Consider the following 16,655-nt stretch of genomic DNA (forward strand, 5'->3'; position numbering starts at 1 on the left):
CCATCCCTCCACCCCATGAAAATTTAATACCACAGGTATGTGTTTATGTGGTATGGCCCTTTGGAGGTGACCATTGTAATATCTAAAAATTTTTTTGCCCCCAGGGACCAATTTCCCCCCCCATTGGAGGCAACACGGCCCTTGCTGAGAAGGTATGCTGTCAGGCGCCCTGAGTTCTAGTCCTGTGTTAACTGATTATTCAACCTTTGCAAATCACGCTCACTTTTTGAGACTCAATTTTCTCATTTGTAAAATGAAGAGGTTGACCAGTATGCTCTTGAAGACATCTGCAGCCCTGGAGTCCTGACTCCTCTGTGGTCCACCTGGACCCCCGGTAGCTGACTCATCCTGCCCTCCCTGCCTTCTTGCCCACCCATCTTTTCAGGCAGAAGAAGAAGGCAGCACACTCTGTTGTGATTGTCATTGTGTGTGCCACTCTCCCTCCAAAACCACACAAGCTCCTTTAAGACCAAGTCCATGTGCATTTGGTATAGTAACTGGCAGGAAATGGGCACTCGGTTGACTCTGCAGAATGGGCTGCACAGTGTATGTACAGGTGGAAGTAGATGAAATCGCCAACGTTAGACCTTTTTGACATCAAAATATAGGCTAACTCAGGCACTAGGTAATTAAATGACACCTGCTTTCTACTGTAGCTCTCAGGGTAGTATCCAGCATTTCAAGAGGTCAAGAAATGTTTAAAGAAGGAAAGAAAGTTCACAGTGAGACAAAAGCAAAGAAGTCATACTGTTAACCAATTTTATATTTCTTCAAAAGTGCCTAGTAACATTTAGCTAGAGCAGATTATTTTCCCCTAGATCCAGCAGGTTAGTTAATGAGCTTGGCCAAAGTTGGGCATATAGGGATATTGCTATTGCAAAATTTTATGCTCTTTATTGTATAAATCTGTCATAAAAAATGAAAAGGAAACAATTGCTTACATTTGTAAAGCACTTTCTAGTTTCCAAGGGACTTTCTCATTAAGTATCTCATTGCAGGCTCCAGAAAACTTTCATCTAGTGCAAAAGGCAGTCAAACTAAGTAAATCCACTTAACCAGTAATTGGATCCTTCCACTGTCAACCACATTTTTATCTTATGTACATGTCTTAAGCATTATCTTCACAGACTAGTTGAGAGTATTCACAGTTGCCATGGATACAAGATGCCATTTCTCATCCTCAGCCATCAACCCTGTGAATAGACTAAGAAAATGTAAGAAACCAGTCCCACTAGCAGCTCCCAAGGCTTAACATCATAGAAAGCAAGAGGTAAAAGGATCTTTATCTGTCTGTGCAGATATTCTTAACCTTAGGTACATGAATCCCTAAAATTGACTAGAAAACTTTATGGCTATGAGAATGTTTCTTATGAAATTCCATAGGTTTCATCAGATGATGGAGGTGGACAGGCTTCATGATGACAGCCTACCATTTACATATGAGATAAGGGAGCCTGGAGAGGCCAAGGGAATTTCTTGGGGTTCCACAGCACTAGTTAGAGGCAGAACTGGACTTGTGGCACTCCTAGTTAAATGTTCTTTTCCCTTGTCACTCAAATGTCTTCAGGAGGCATAAAGTTTTGACTTCAATCAGGGAATAGATATATCTGTGTGTTTCGGAATTAGAAAATGAAAGGGTCTTGCACAAGCCTGTCTCGTTTATCCTAAGGTTCCAGCCTTTAATTGGGGTGAGTTAGCATTTTCTTAATTACACAATCTCAGCAGTAAAGTATACAGAAAATGAGTCATTTCACAAGGTGAAATTTGGTGGGTACACGTTAAAATTTTGAATAGAACTGTTAATATGCTGTGATTATAGATGAACACATTCAGTCTCCTTGGAAATGGTTAGGGCCGATGCCATTATTTAAGAATTAAGAAACTGGGAGCAAATCTCATTTGTAACCTGAACAGCTTTAACTCGTACAAAAAGCAGCAATGAAGATGGTGGAAAAGCTTATTCATGTAAATGTCAAGGACGAAATTTTAAAAGGCCACAATGCCAAAGTTACAAGTGAGAAGATAGGAAATGTTAGTAGAATTTGGGAAATAAGATTTCCCTTAGTTTTTGAATGTGGGAAGTTTCTCAAATTATCTGAATAGTACTTTAAAAAATATATAGTTATCTTATCAATGTCTTTAAAACTAGTCATTTAAGTAGTACTTTAAAAATATAGTTATCTTTTATAAGATAACTATATAGTTAACGATATAACAGTTTATAACTATAAAATACAGTATAAACTATACAGTTTATAACTATAAAAATATAACTATATTTTATAACTACATTTTTAAAAAATATAGTTATCTTATAAAAAATATACTTTTCTTAGTCTAAGGACAATCAATTAATTGGATGCCTAACTTACGTAAGAATAGGGAAACAGTTGCTGATGTTTACAAAAAAATAGCATTTTCCACCTCATCTGTCCTTGACCCTTTATTCTGGCCCCTTCCTCCACGCAGATCTTCAGATCTTCATATTTTGTCCTCCCATCAAAATTAGCTTTCAAGAAAAAGGTCACAATACTAAAAGATAAAGCCCTGGCAATATTGTCAATGTCTATATGGCAAACTGCCAAAATCTCAAAAACTGCAGGGAAATAAAACCCCTGAAGCATGTGTTACCCTATTAGCAAATGTCCAAATCTTTTCTGGCCTGTACAGTTCCGAAAATAGCAGGATGTCGATCCGAGGAACTGAAGCACCCGCTTCAAAACGAAGGACACAATGAGCGCGTTTGCTGCTCACCAGGCAGCCAGCTAAGTTCCCCCAAGTGTCGTCGGAAGTCCTGCTCCCCATTCTTCCAAAGCCTTCCAGGTCACCCAGGAGGGGACCACGGAGAGAGGAAGGCCTTGGATGCCAAGATCCCGCATGTCCGGGAGAGCGCGCTGGGGATGCGGAGGTGGAGAGGAAGCTCTGGCCGCGGGTCTCCGGTGGCTCCGCTCCCTGTTATCTCAGAAGAAAAGGACTGACAGTGGCTGTGGCCCAAAGATCCACAGGTGAAGACGTGAACCTCGGAGACCTTCTTTACAGCACATCTCACTGTACGGGGCTCTCTGGGCGGGACGGGGAAGTAAGCAAACGGCGGGGGAGGGGCAGACACCGCGTGGGGAAACCATCCATCAGTCACGTCACTGGACCGATTCCGCAAAGGGTAGGGAAGATGCTACTTCCCTCTCCAGGTTCTGGCTCCAGCTTTTGGCCGTCTAGGAGACAACTGAAAACTGTTCAGAGCAGCTGCAGAATTACGGCCTTGGGGACCGGTAATCCTTTTGGAGCATGGAAGCTTAGAGAAGGTATCACAAAATGCTGTTCCGTGAGCCCCCAATGACCCGACGGCCAGCCTACTATGTGTAGGGCCCTGTGGTCCAGCGTTGAGATGGGAACACAACCTGATTACAAGCTGCTTATGGTGACGACTGAAAGAAACCCCCCTCCACTCCTGCTAGAATAACTGGGAAGAGGGATACCTGGCCTGGAGTGAGGGCTTCCAAGTGGGGAGAGCAATGGGCCCCAGAGATGGATTGCATCAGTCATACTTCCCTGGCACTGCTGACTGCTGTAAGGCTCCGTGCCCCCGACTCCCAGTAGAAAATATTTTTGGCCAGTCCCTGGCATGGTGCCTTATTTATTTGCGGAGCTGTTATTCTATAAGATCTGAGCCAGAGGCAGGCCAGTTTTTTTTGCCAGTCATGCTGAATCTGCCATCCTTCCACCCTCCCACCTTGTATTTTTCCTCGGAGTCCCCAGTGTGGGTCCGGGAGGAGGAAGGGCTTTCGGTTGCTCTGTGGAGATTCTTCCCGATAACTCCAGGGCTTTTCACCTGCTTTCTAAGCCTCAGCCGTGGAAAGCATTTTAGCTCTGAGTCCACAGCACCTCCCAGGCTGAAAATATCTAGGCCTGTTTTGTTGACAGGTTGGGGAGAAAAGGCCAGGGGGTAAGGGAGCAGCTGGCACCCACACTCTGCATGCCCCCCTTTTGCTGTGTGCCAACATCTGCGCCAGAGTGAATGGCAGTTATCATTGCACCATCACGGGCAGCTCTGAAGGGGGAGGGTCACTGGAGAATAGCAGAAAAGGAAGGGGCAGGGGGATCTCCCACATCTTTCCTTGATGCTTTGAGGCAAATGATGGTAAGACAGTAGGGGGGGACGTCACATCACTTCACGATGGTCACCCTTCCTGTACAACTGCCTGTGCACACAGCCGAAATTAGACTTGAATAAGCATAATTCAGTAAGCATTGCTGCTTATAAGATCTGCTTCTTCTGAGAACCTGAATTTGAGTCGAATGAGTCTAGTGATAGATCTTTAGTACTTGACGTGATCCTTTTAACTTGAGACTTGGCTTTCTTTTTTTAAGGATTAGTTGAAAACCTGAACTGACAGTACACAATAACCTATGTGAGACTGACCAAATTCTTAATGTACCGGCACACATGTCTAACCACTCTCCATAGTACTGAGCACAATTCTGGTGTTAGAGCCAACTTCTTCTAAGGTGGAAGTGAAAACAAACAAACAAAAAATGACCCAGGCAAACTTGGCTAATAGGATAAACTTTTCTTTTCCATCTAGTTTTCTGTCATTCACAGATTTTCTTCTCTGTCCCATGCTAGCCTGATTTGGAAGTCCCATCATTATTTTGAAGTTCTCATTCTAAATGTAGAGAGTTGCCAGTTTATCTGCTTATAATTGGTCAGATTTCACATTTTAAGTAGTTGAGAGGTACAGTAGGGCTTGGGACTAAAGCAAGAGGGTGTCAGGTAAAGTCTTGTGGTCCTCTGATCTGTGTGGCGAAAGCATCCCTCAGGCAGAGGAACAGCAAGTGCAAAGAGCCTGAGGTGCGAACATCTACGTAATACCTGCTCTGCGCAAGACACTGCCCAGGTCACCAGGAACACACAGATGAGGGCAGCGTAGTCCTCACCCTGGTCTGTACCCTACATGTAGTTTCCTAAATATTGTTTGTGACTTTATTTTTACAGACGCCTAAGCACTATATCAAGCTTTCCACATTTGATTTCAGTTTCCTCAAATTTGAGAAAGAGAATTAAAAAAAATATCTCTTGGAATATGTCTAAACGATCAAAATGTCTGCACTTAGGTGTTTAAACAATTGCTTCTGGAAGGATACCTTTGGGTAGCTGCATTCCTCAATTCTTCTTTTGAGTTGGAGCTAGAAAAACTAAGTGCAATATGGATGCCATACAGAAGCAGAGAAAATAGAATCATATATTTTGTGAGACAGCCCCTTGGAAATGATTTTCACTGTTTTACTAGACTACTATGCTTTCCGGTGCTGGGAGGAGTAGCTTCAGTGAACATCTAGAGTACTGGTGTCTCTGTCTCTAATTCAAAGGAATTTGCCAATAGAGAAATGAGTTCATTAAGTGATGAAGTCAGCACTGAAGCGGTTCCATGAAGAATTAGAAAATATTCAGGTCTACTAGCATAGAGTCACAATATAACACTAAACAATTAACCATTTTTAAAAGTAATGGATTTCATACTTCTTAAAGTAAAGAAATACTGTAGAATTCCAAATATATTGGCAGTGGTCTTTAGGTGAATAAAATCTGGTTGTGGTGATACAAAGAGACACTCCCTATTTTCCATGCTAGCAAGTTCTTTGGCAAAGTTTCTTAGGATTTATTTTTTGGTTCAGGCCAAGTAATGTTTATCATGTGCTTATGAAATTGCAGAATAGATTCAAGTCAGAATAATGTCAGTATAAAAAGGACTGAGCCGGGGACACACAGTTTTGAGGACATTAGCCAGCTGTGGCCCCCTTTGCCTGGGCAAAGCGATGAAGCTATTCTTTTCTACTTCAAAATAAAAAATAAAAAGGACTGAGCCAATAATAATTATATGTAGGATATGCATGATTTCCCATCAAGTATCAAGAATTTAAGTTGACTAATTGATTCAAGTTGCATATTGTAATAACACTATTTATTATAAGGCAAATACATCTGCTTTATATAGCTAGACTTGATGAAATTGGAGGACCCTAGAAACTAGTTTCAGGATACTTTTCTTTGAATAAGGGACCTGTTTCCAGCTCAAGAGAATGGTTTTCATGAAAGACATAGAAATTATTATATTAGTTATACACAGACACACACACACACACACACACACGCTATTAGATCCTTCAGGCAAATATAGTTTAAGTAAAATTACCTTGCAGATAAATTGAATCCTTGAGATTCTTCCACTTTCTTTTTCTTTTCTTCATTTCTCCAATGCTTTCTAAAGACTCCTAAATCACATTAATATTTCCTTTTATATACCGTAGAATTGCCATACGTATAATCAGTAGTTATTCTCTAATTATTTGATTTTTCTCCATGCTTAATTTCTTTCTGGCATTAATTTTGAGATATAAGAAGAATCAATTAATTCTATGAGTTCCCTAGACTAGGAAACTTAAGACCTAGCAACAGCTATTACTTAAATGCTATTTTTTACGAAGAGAAGTTGGCACTAAGTACCACCAATCCTGATAGAAAATGTAAAGAATTGAAATGAAAAAAGGAACTATAGGTTTCTTAGCTAATATGTTTTCAGATTATTTTTCCATATTATAACACAGTATTTCCAATTCTAATCTATTTTTGACTAGATTTTAAAATTACTTCTTCTTTAATTTTTATTTTTTTTATTTTTATTTTTTTTTTTAAGGATTTATTGATTGATTGATTGATTGATTGCTATGTTGGGTCTTCGTTTCTGTGCTAGGGCTTTCTCTAGTTGCGGCAAGCGGGGGCCACTCTTCATCGCGGTGCGCAGGCCTCTCACTATCGCAGCCTCTCTTGTTGCGGAGCACAGGCTCCAGACGCGCAGGCTCAGTAGTTGTGACTCACGGGCCTAGTTGCTCTGCGGCATGTGGGATCTTCCCAGACCAGGGCTCGAACCTGTGTCCCCTGCATTGGCAGGCAGATTCTCAACCACTGCGCCACCAGGGAAGCCCTAAAATTACTTCTTCTTATATGAATTCATTCTATGTATTTATGATACAGATACTAGCCAGGTTTATTTTTTCTCTAGTAATATAAGGTCAAGCTGTTTGATGAAAATGCCAGTTCATTTACTTGTTGAGATACAACTCATACGGGAATAATTGTTTTGGGAACCCTTTGAGTACAAAATGCTTTAAAAGCGTTCTTGTATTTACCGACATGGCCCTCATTGCAACACATTCTACTAATGTAAAATGAAAACACACAACTGAATCATCACGATCAGTTGAAATTCATTTTTTCCACTACAGAAGAATTTACTATGAAAAATAAAAACAGGGAAATACTCATTTTTAGTTTGCAATAATAAAATTTCATTTAGGAAGACTGCTTACAAATGAGAGCCACTTTCTAGGAAGCAGGTAGAATGCAACTTTAAAACAGTGTTCTAGTAGGTATACATAAGTCTAGAAATACTTAATTTGGAAAGCATTTAACTGGAGGTTGTGAAGGGTCAACACGAGGGGAAAAAAAAACAACTAGGACAAATCTTGTCCTCAAGTTCTCACTTGGAAATCCCAGTGGTGAAGCCAATGGAAAGTTTATGGAAATATCTGAAAGGCACATTTGGCCTAGTTCAAAAGCTCTCTTAAATTAGTATTTTAATACATTGTCCTAGTTAAGTCTTGCCTTTATGGTCCTTTTAACATTGCTTCACCCAGGGTTCATTCATAGCTTACTCAGAAATCACAAAAATGAGGATAGGCTAACAAGAGACCTTTGACCTTTTGTTTACTTTAGGAGGTAACTTGACTTCCTAATCTTCTCCATCCCAATGCTGAGAAAAGGCCCTATGTAAAGAGATTCATGGATCCAAGGTAAGCTTTGTGTTTTTTAGTGCTCATAAAAAGGGAAGTAAAACAGATGTAAAATGTATAATACTGGCACTTCGCTTGGGAGAGTTTAGTCCCTGAAACTAAATTGTGTGTAACTGACAGTATCTAATGTCATGAATATTGTTATAAGTTTTATTTTATAATACTGAGTATATAAATGTCATTGTAACTGTTTCTTGCATTAGAAGGAGGAAGTCAGGAAACCTCTAACTTCCTGTGATCTGTATTTACAAAGCTTCTATTTTGGCCTGGTACTAAGATACACAGCTATGTATCTTCTCAATGGTACCAAATTTGGTTTCTGGAAATGCAGGAGCAAAACATCACTTCACGACATTGTGGAGTCAGGTACCAATGAAACTTGATTTCCTCAAAGAGGTAGACCTTGTTAAGTACCCACCATCAGGTTTTTTTCAGACCTATCTTTGCAGGTAGGACCAAAGCAGCTTCTGGGAGAAATCTGCTAAGAGAAGAAGGAGCCGGCAAGACATTCTCTGCTCAAAACTAAGCCTTGTCCTGGAAGGATAATTTGGACCATACACTGTGGAGCCAGATGGACTGAGTTCATATCCCTGCTCCATCATTTACTAGCTCTGTGATCTCCTTACTTTATGTAACCTCTCTGGGCCTGAGTTACCTCATTCCTAAAAAAGGTACACAACGAAAGGGCTTTGTCAGAATTTGAGTTCAAATATCTTGAACATTGTTTTCTCAACTTAGTTCTCATTATTATTTTATATTAAGTTCTTTCACTTAGATTTGTCTCTTAGCCCAGCTCTCCCCTCCCATTGATAAGGGGGCCTGTAGGGGGAAAAGCTGTGTGAAGGCAGAAGGAGATGGTAAGCTAAAAGCTGAAAGAGCTGCTTTAGTAAAAACTCTGTGAGCTTCCCTGCCCCTGCTCTACCTTGGTAACTATCTACCATTATTTCACAAAAAGCAGAGAGGCCTTCTCCTAATGATGCAACACAACCCTCGGTGGGCTTCTGTGAATCAGAAGAGGCGGATGGGGCCAGGGACCTGCCAATGCGGGGTGGCAGGGCTAGAGAAGAGGAATAAAAGCAGATGCCACTCTGCAACCATGTATCTAGTTCCTCTGCCCTCTTGAGACACTCCCAGGCGGTGCTCGGAAACATGGTCAAGAATTGGGGCAAGGTGTTAAGCAGTTACCAGAAATGTATCAAATCACCAAGCATGTCTGGCTTCTCTGTTACGCACCAGGCCTTGTGCTGGCAATTGGCGACACTAAAAGATGATGATGACGTCCCTGACCTCAAGTCCCCGTCTGGCTCATCCAGGGACCCAGATATTTTTAAGACCATGTGTGGAATTCAGAAGCAGCTGAAGGCCCAGGAAATCTGCGACTGCACGGGGGACCGACGGTTGGCGACATCAAGGGAAGAGGAACGGGAAGAGGAACGTAGACGGCAGCCCGGAGGACAGAGATTTCAGACAGAAATTTCCTGCAGGGCAAGAAAATGAAGTTTTGTTTTACATTTACATTTGCACCTCTTAACTAAGATCGTTTGAAAATGCTGATGGCACAAACGAAGTGAAGTCCTGGTTTAAAACCGAACAGATCAACTGCTTATGGCTTAAGCATTTAATTAGTCCTAACATCACCATTTCAGAAATGTCCTAACATTAATACTGACGAAATACAATTTTTTTCGCAAGAAAGGGGGGGTTGCATCCCTTGGCGTCTGTGTGCATAGAGACGTGGGACATGAACAAAATTCCAGGTGAAAGGCCAGGAGGAGGTGGGCTCTGTCCAGACGTTGCACACGTGCCGCCCGTCCCGCCCCCTGCGCCCCGCCCCATCCCGATCGTACAGGGTCCGCCAACGCTCGCGAGAGCCGTCTCGCCTTCCACGTCTGCCACGTTCCAAAGGACCGGGACAGACTGGAAAGTCGAAAGCAGCTCGCGCTCGCAGGCGGCTGCGTCGCGCCAGAACAGCCCTAAATCTGTAGCGGGTGGGGGAGCGCGGCCGGGTTCCGCCCCCCTCATAGGGACCCTTGTGATTGGCTTCATGTCCCGTCACTCAGCTTTCCGCCGGCGGGGAGGGGGCGGGGCTCAGGCGAGAAGGGGCGTGGCCTAGGGGCGGGAGAGCGGCGCGCTCTCGCGTCGGGAGGGCAGTCACCGGCTCGGCGCACGCGAGGGCCGGGCGTGCGCAGGAGGCACGCGGGCCAAAGTCCTCAGAGGCGCTGCGGGCGGTGCCGAGACACCCGCGCGGCTGCTGGAGCCGCAGCCCGCACCCGCTGCAGCGCCCGCCGCAGTCAGCGCGCCCCGCGCCGCCCGCGTCCCCCACGCCCTGAGGGAGCCCCCCACCCCTCGCCTGCTCCAGCGGTGCGCGCGATGGCCCCGCGCAAGAATGCCAAGGGCGGCGGCGGCAACAGCAGCAGCAGCAGCAGCAGTTCCAGCAGCCCGAGCAGCTGCACCAGCGGTGGCAGCAGCAGCCCCGGGGCCCGGAGAGGTCAGAGGCGCTCCGGGGCCGGGGTCCGGGGCCGACCCTGGGGATGGGGCCCGGGCGGCGGGCGCTGCGGGTCCACCGTCCCAGATGCCGCGGAGCGTCTCCTCCATCCTCCGCGTCGTTCCTCCTTTGGCCGCGGGGCGGAGGCCGCGCTCGGTGGGCCTGGCGGGCGGGCTGGAGGGGCCGGGCCGAGCGGGGTCCGCGGCCTCGGGTTGGTCACGCCAGGGAACCCCTTCCCGGCCGGTCCTTCACCTGCAGTGCGCAGCCGAGATGGAGATCGTATTGATCTACTCTTTCTTGGCTTGCCGTGTAATTGGTGATGGGAGTAAGAGAAACAATTTACCTTTGCCGTGCGTATTTTGGGGAGTTTGGAAATGAGCCAAAGTCAGAGAAAATAAGTTCCTGGCAAACCAGCAGCTTTTGAGAGCAACTCAAAGGAGAATATTCTATGAGGACTGCAGGGGTGAGTGTGTGGGAGTGATTCGAATGTTCTCGAAGACTATCTTAGATATTTTTGCTTTTATGTAGCTTTCTTATGGTGCGAATACTGGGCGAGCTTCTCTATTTTTTCTCTTTGTCTTTTAAAAAAATCTATGGATATTCACCTTTCTCTTCCATGGGCTTATCCAGGAAAGAGGGAGAACAGATGTTTTAAATCTGTTTCATCTCATATTTCAGTGGTTCTCGGTTTCTTTTATACTTCCTTTGACTCATATTTAGGATATTGAAACTGCTATACACATGTGTATTGAATGTGAGCTGTAAACTTTCTTTTTTGAAATGATTTTAGATTCTTTGTTTCCTGAGGTCTGCAAGTAATGTATTTATATGTATCAAGAAAGTAAATCAGAATACTATAGTCATACTTTAAAGAACTGTTTTTTAAATGGCACTTACCACTATCCGACATTATTTATTTTCACGTGTATTGTCTTCCTGTCTCACTCACTCCTTGTTCACCCCTATTCCCAACTCCTAGAGTGGGTCTGGCCCTTAATAATTGCTCAATAAATTATTTGATTAGTGGATGAATAAATTTAAATGGTAGTGCAGTTAAAATCATTGCATAAATTTACACTCTGAGAACTAATATTTGTAGAGAAAAAGTATAGTTTGAATTTCAAAACAAGCATGTTAATTTACCTTTGGCGTAAGTAAAAGTTTGTGTTCCTTTGCCACTTGCCCTTAAATGCCAGTCAGTTGACTTAAACAGGCAGACGGGTAGATGCACTTGTCTCAGGCAGCTCTGGCTACCCTTTTTAAAGTTTCTAAATGAGAAGAGCCCATTGGACAGCTTAAGCACCAAGCAGAGAAAGCTGATAAACAAGACTTTAATGTTAATTGTTTTCAAAAGTTTTCCGTAGCTGTTTACAAGGAAAGCACATCTTTGTTCCATTTTGTCCTTTGCAGTCGTGGGTAGAGTGGGTTAACTATATCTGAAGCAGTTGCTTCATTATGTGGCCTGTTGTTGGTGGGAATTAGGAAGTATTAGGAAGTGTGTATTATATTCCCACCCCCAGTGGTTCAAGAACTAAACCAGTTTTAACAGGTAGGTAATACATTTAGGAAATGTTAGGACCTAAATGAATATATTCCAACTTTCATATTCAGGCATTTTAGAGCAAGTTCTGTCTGTATTTGAGGATCTACAGCCTTTCAAGTATTTTACACATCGATTCTATAATTGTCATGAAACAGACATAGTGTATAAAAGAGAACATGTAAAAGAGAGAAGTATCTGTATTACCAGAAAAATCTCCAAACAGAGAGTTGGTATTGGAGTGTTGCGTGTTACATAATGAGCATTCTTTTTCCGCAGCTATTTTTTTGAGTAAATGGTGAGTTCTGACTGTGTGCCAGGTGGAAGGCACTGAAGATGGTGAGGAGGATTCTCGGAGTTGTAAACAGTTACACTGCAGTGTGAAAGTGTGATTCTGTTTATGTTGGTTTCTTATAGTAGGGTATACCGGAAAGATCGAGCCACTTCTCTTTTGTTGCTGTGTTTATTGGGTCACTGATGTGTAGACATTGATGCCCAAGTCAATCCCATGTGCTGGGGAAATCATAGAAGCTGAAGAAATTTTAGCTGTGGTGTTACGGTGAGGCCCAGAAAGATTGTCTGGCTCATTAAAGGTTATGTACTTCTTGGAAACCCAACTAGTTAATGGATGATCCAAGACTAAACCCAGGTTTTCTCTTATTTGATCATTATATTATAGTACTGGACTTTAGGTTCTCTAATTTTATAAGATTTTATGGAAATCTTAAAGTAGATTATCTTTTAAGTTTCCTTCTGGCTGTCTGTGGCATATTACACCTAGTTATTTAAGAAAAGTCTTCCTTTTGTCATACCACTGATTAACTTTGCTTTTACTAAAATTATGTGTGAAACAGTATTTTTGAAAATCTTAGTTTGAGAAGAAGTGCGTGGGCTCAAATAGTGTGTTTTTTGAGATGTTTTGCATTGAGAGTTTGAAGTTGATGATGACGTTGGTCACATTAAACATTATTATTTCTTAAATTTGTGCATGAAAGTACAGTGGAAAAAGGACCCAGTCCTTTGAAGCATGCATTTTAGGGAAAATGTGATTATCTCGACTTCTGTTTATCTTAGTGGTCATTTTTTTCAAAAGTGGTGCTTTGAAACTGTGACTTTGGGGCTTTACATAACACTTGGATTTTTAAAGCAGGTGTCTGTTTTTTGTTTAACTCTTCAACTTAAATTGAAAACATTAAATGTCTAGTTTTTTGCAGAGCTCAGTTTTACCTTTTCCAGTTTTATTCTTTAAAATATAAAAGAAACATGAGTAAATTGGACATTTTACCTTTAACTTGCATATAAAATCTTGACTTGCATGGCCAGTTGAGGCCAAGGGAAACCTCTTTCAGATTTATTGATTTGAAAATCTTGTTTAAAAGGGATAACGATGTACTTTGGGACTTATTTTGTAGTTACAGACACTGGTATGTATAATGTTTTTGTTTAGCTTTTCTCTTTGGAGTATCAATCAGTCTTTCCCTGTAGCTTCTAACTTGCTACAGGAAACATCTGTTTATTTTGTCTAATAGTGTCGCGCTACTACATCATGCTTTACCGGTAGGTGTCACTGTAGAACAATTTTTCCTCTTTCAATTTGAAGCTTCAGATTATGTAACACCAACTAGTTTTTAAAATTTAATCAGCCCTGTACACACTCAAAACCATTGATGGAAATCTACTTAAAAAATGCTCGGCCACTGCTGTTTAATTCTCTCAAAATCGCTAACAAAAGGTTTTGGATTTAGTAGTAAGAGTTGGCCCCTAGCAGTCTTATTTCTTTAGGCTTATTGTATTCAGAATTAAGTGCATTGATAGACTGTAAAATTTATACATTTGCAGATATTTGATGGGTGTTAATCACTTAGAATTTTTTTCCTTCCTTTTTACTTTCAGTATTTCTTAGACTACTTAGTAATTAACAGATACGATACATTGCTGATTGCCTTCTGTCTCCCTTGAATGAGGAGGCCTTAGTGAAATTCCCTTTCTTTAGCCAGAGAATGTCAGTTAGGGCCAGTTGCTTAATCCTCCAGTAGTCATTCTAGAATGAAAACATAGGAGGGCCATAATTCTTCCACCGTAAGAACTGTGTGCTGTTTTGTGTTCAGATGAACAGCGTTTTGACCACCAGGCCAGATTGTATGAAACCAAGGGCTAAAAAATGTTCTGAGGGAATTCTTGAACACAATTTTAACAACCTGTGTTTGGCTTAGGAAGTAAAAGGAGAGTTCCATACTTTAGCTTTGCTCGAAAATCGTGTGTCTCAGAGAGATTACTAGGAAGTGAGAGGTTCTGACTTTCAGCTGATTGCCAACAGGGTAAGTTGGATAAAGGATCATGTAGGCTATCCACTCTATTTTTAGTTAGTATTGGAAATTTCGCCCCTGCGTTCTCTGGTCCCAGTAGAATAAACCTTATTATCTGCAGAAAGACAGTGTAGTTTGGGAAAGTCTGATGACCTGGATTCGTATCCGTTTAAGAACCGTGTGGCAGGTCACTCAAAATTTCTAATCCTGGTCTCCAACGGAAAGAATTATTCAGAGTTGTGATAGCCCTAAAATCAATTTTACATGCCTTCCTGTTCCTCAGATTTTTCATTAAAGTACCTCTAATGGTAAAGGTGAGTATAAAACTTTGGAGACTATATAAGGCTGTAGAGCGAAGCAGGCTACTGCATGCTTGAAACTTTTTTATGATTTATTTAAAGAAATCATTTTCTGTTATATTGTGTAGCATCTGTTTAAGTGGATGTTTAGAGGTCATGTTTATACTGGGCTCTGAGTATCACTTGGCACATTTCTGTCTACCTCTGGGGGGTGTAAGTATCCCATCTGCACATCACCCTTCAAGTTGCTGATTCACCCTCTAACCCCTCCCAGATCTGTGCTATCTTCTGTTACTGGAGCTCAGATATATTTCAGTCTTTTGACGCTACTCGCGCACACTGTTTTAATATCATGAAAATATGCAACTTAGTTTGTGTCTTGGGTACTTCTGCATCTCCCACGTGGTTTGACTTCATTCTGTACTAAGATACAGAACATTTTAAAATTCACTTCTCTTTAATAAATCCTGTATGTACATGGAACCCATCTGCAGTTTACCCAGATCTCTGGGGAAAGCCTCAGCCATCTGTCAGGAGACGTGAGTGTGCTCCGGGCGGCTCCTGTGTTTCAGTATCTGCTGCCCCAGCATCCGCGCCTGTTAGGATGTCCATTTCTTCCTTCTCTTCATCTCTATGTGCCACTGTAGGGACACCTATTCCAGAGTCGAGTGCTTTAGCCACTTCACTTTCTCCTGGTAGTGCTGGGAGCCAAGGGGATATTTCCTTGTCAGTCATTATTATTTTTTAATGAGGGTGCTTCAGGCATTTGGTCTGCATATATTATTTGTTTTTCAAGGGTGTGTCTTGTTTACCTCTGGCTGATGTGGATATCTTTTAATGGCAAATCGGTGAGTGTAATTTAGTTCTCATCAGATTGATGACACCTGAGGACAGATTTGCTGTAGATAACCTGTTAGACTCAAAGGAAATTTTGAGCTTACTTGGTGAATAAATCTTTTTTTTTTTAACATCTTTATTGGAGTATAATTGCTTTACAATGTTGTGTTAGCTTCTGCTGTATAATAGAGTGAATCAGCTATATGTATACGTATATCCCCATATCCCCTCCCTCTTGCGTCTCCCTCCCACCCTCCCTATCCCACCCCTCTAGGTGGCACCGAGCTGATCTCCCTGTGCTATGCGGCTGCTTCCCACTAGCTATCTATTTTACATTTGGTAGTGTATATATGTCCATGCCACTCTCTCACTTCGTCCCAGCTTACCCTTCCCCCTCCCCGTATCCTCAAGTCCATTCTGTAGTAGGTCTGTGTCTTTATTCCCGTCTTGCCCCTAGGTTCTTCATGACCATTTTTTTTTTTTTTTAGATTCCATATATATGTGTTAGCATACTGTATTTGTTTTTCTCTTTCTGACTTACTTCACTCTGTATGACAGACTCTAGGTCCATCCACCTCACTACAAATAACTCAATTTCGTTTCTTTTTATGGCTGAGTAATATTCCATTGTGTATATGTGCCACATCTTCTTTATCCATTCATCTGTCGATGGACATTTAGGTTGCTTCCATGTCCTGGCTATTGTAAATAGAGCTGCAGTGAACATTGTGGTACATGACTCTTTTTGAATTAGGGTTTTCTCAGGGTATATGCCCAGTAGTGGGATTGCAGGGTTGTATGGTAGTTCTATTTTTAGTTTTTTAAGGAACCTCCATACTGTTCTCCATAGTGGCTGTATCAATTTACATTCCCACCAACAGTGCAAGGGGATTCCCTTTTCTCCACACCCTCTCCAGCATTTTTATTTGGTGAATAAATCTTTAGAAAAGATAGTGACATAAGATCTTTTGAAGGATTGGGGCTGTTCTTTGGCCCCCTGAGAGTTCCAGGTGGCTGGCCAGTCGTTCTGGCTGTAGTATGACTGTTCTCGTGTGCCGTAGAGGCTCTCTGTGCTCTAACGCGGGTGGGACTGGGGGTGGTGGGCGGGAGGGTGTCTGGTCAGAGTGGAAACCATTATTGCTGTACTTGGAGAGGTGCCAGCGTTTCTCCTGCATGTGTTCCTACAGATTTAACCCTGTGACTCATTCTGTATGGAAGCCAGCAAGCAACAGTCTTAATTTTGAGTAAGAAAATATGACTTGAGAAAATAATCTTATTCTATCACCAGTATTGTATAGCTGCCATTTCCCATATCTTATATAGGTTTGACAGCCTTTGCT

At 42.2% G+C, this 16,655-nt stretch overlaps 1 protein-coding gene across 11 annotated transcripts in view; it reads left to right on the forward strand.

The window, feature by feature from the left end:
- The first annotated feature begins 9,956 nt into the window (after positions 1–9,956).
- ASPH (aspartate beta-hydroxylase) overlaps positions 9,957–16,655 on the forward strand; it is a 221,872-nt gene continuing 215,173 nt past the window's right edge. For 2 of the 11 annotated variants that reach the window (XM_082364701.1, XM_082364708.1), the window contains exon 1: positions 9,968–10,336. In XM_082364701.1, the coding sequence (XP_082220827.1) occupies positions 10,219–10,336 (118 nt within the window). In that variant the 5' untranslated portion in view covers positions 9,968–10,218. Of the gene's footprint in view, positions 10,337–16,655 lie in introns of all 11 variants that reach the window. The other 9 variants (XM_082364704.1, XM_082364707.1, XM_082364709.1 and 6 more) reach the window with 7 other exon arrangements.

This window comes from Balaenoptera borealis (assembly GCF_965194805.1).
Source record: "Balaenoptera borealis genome assembly, chromosome: 17".
Taxonomy (NCBI): domain Eukaryota; kingdom Metazoa; phylum Chordata; class Mammalia; order Artiodactyla; family Balaenopteridae; genus Balaenoptera; species Balaenoptera borealis.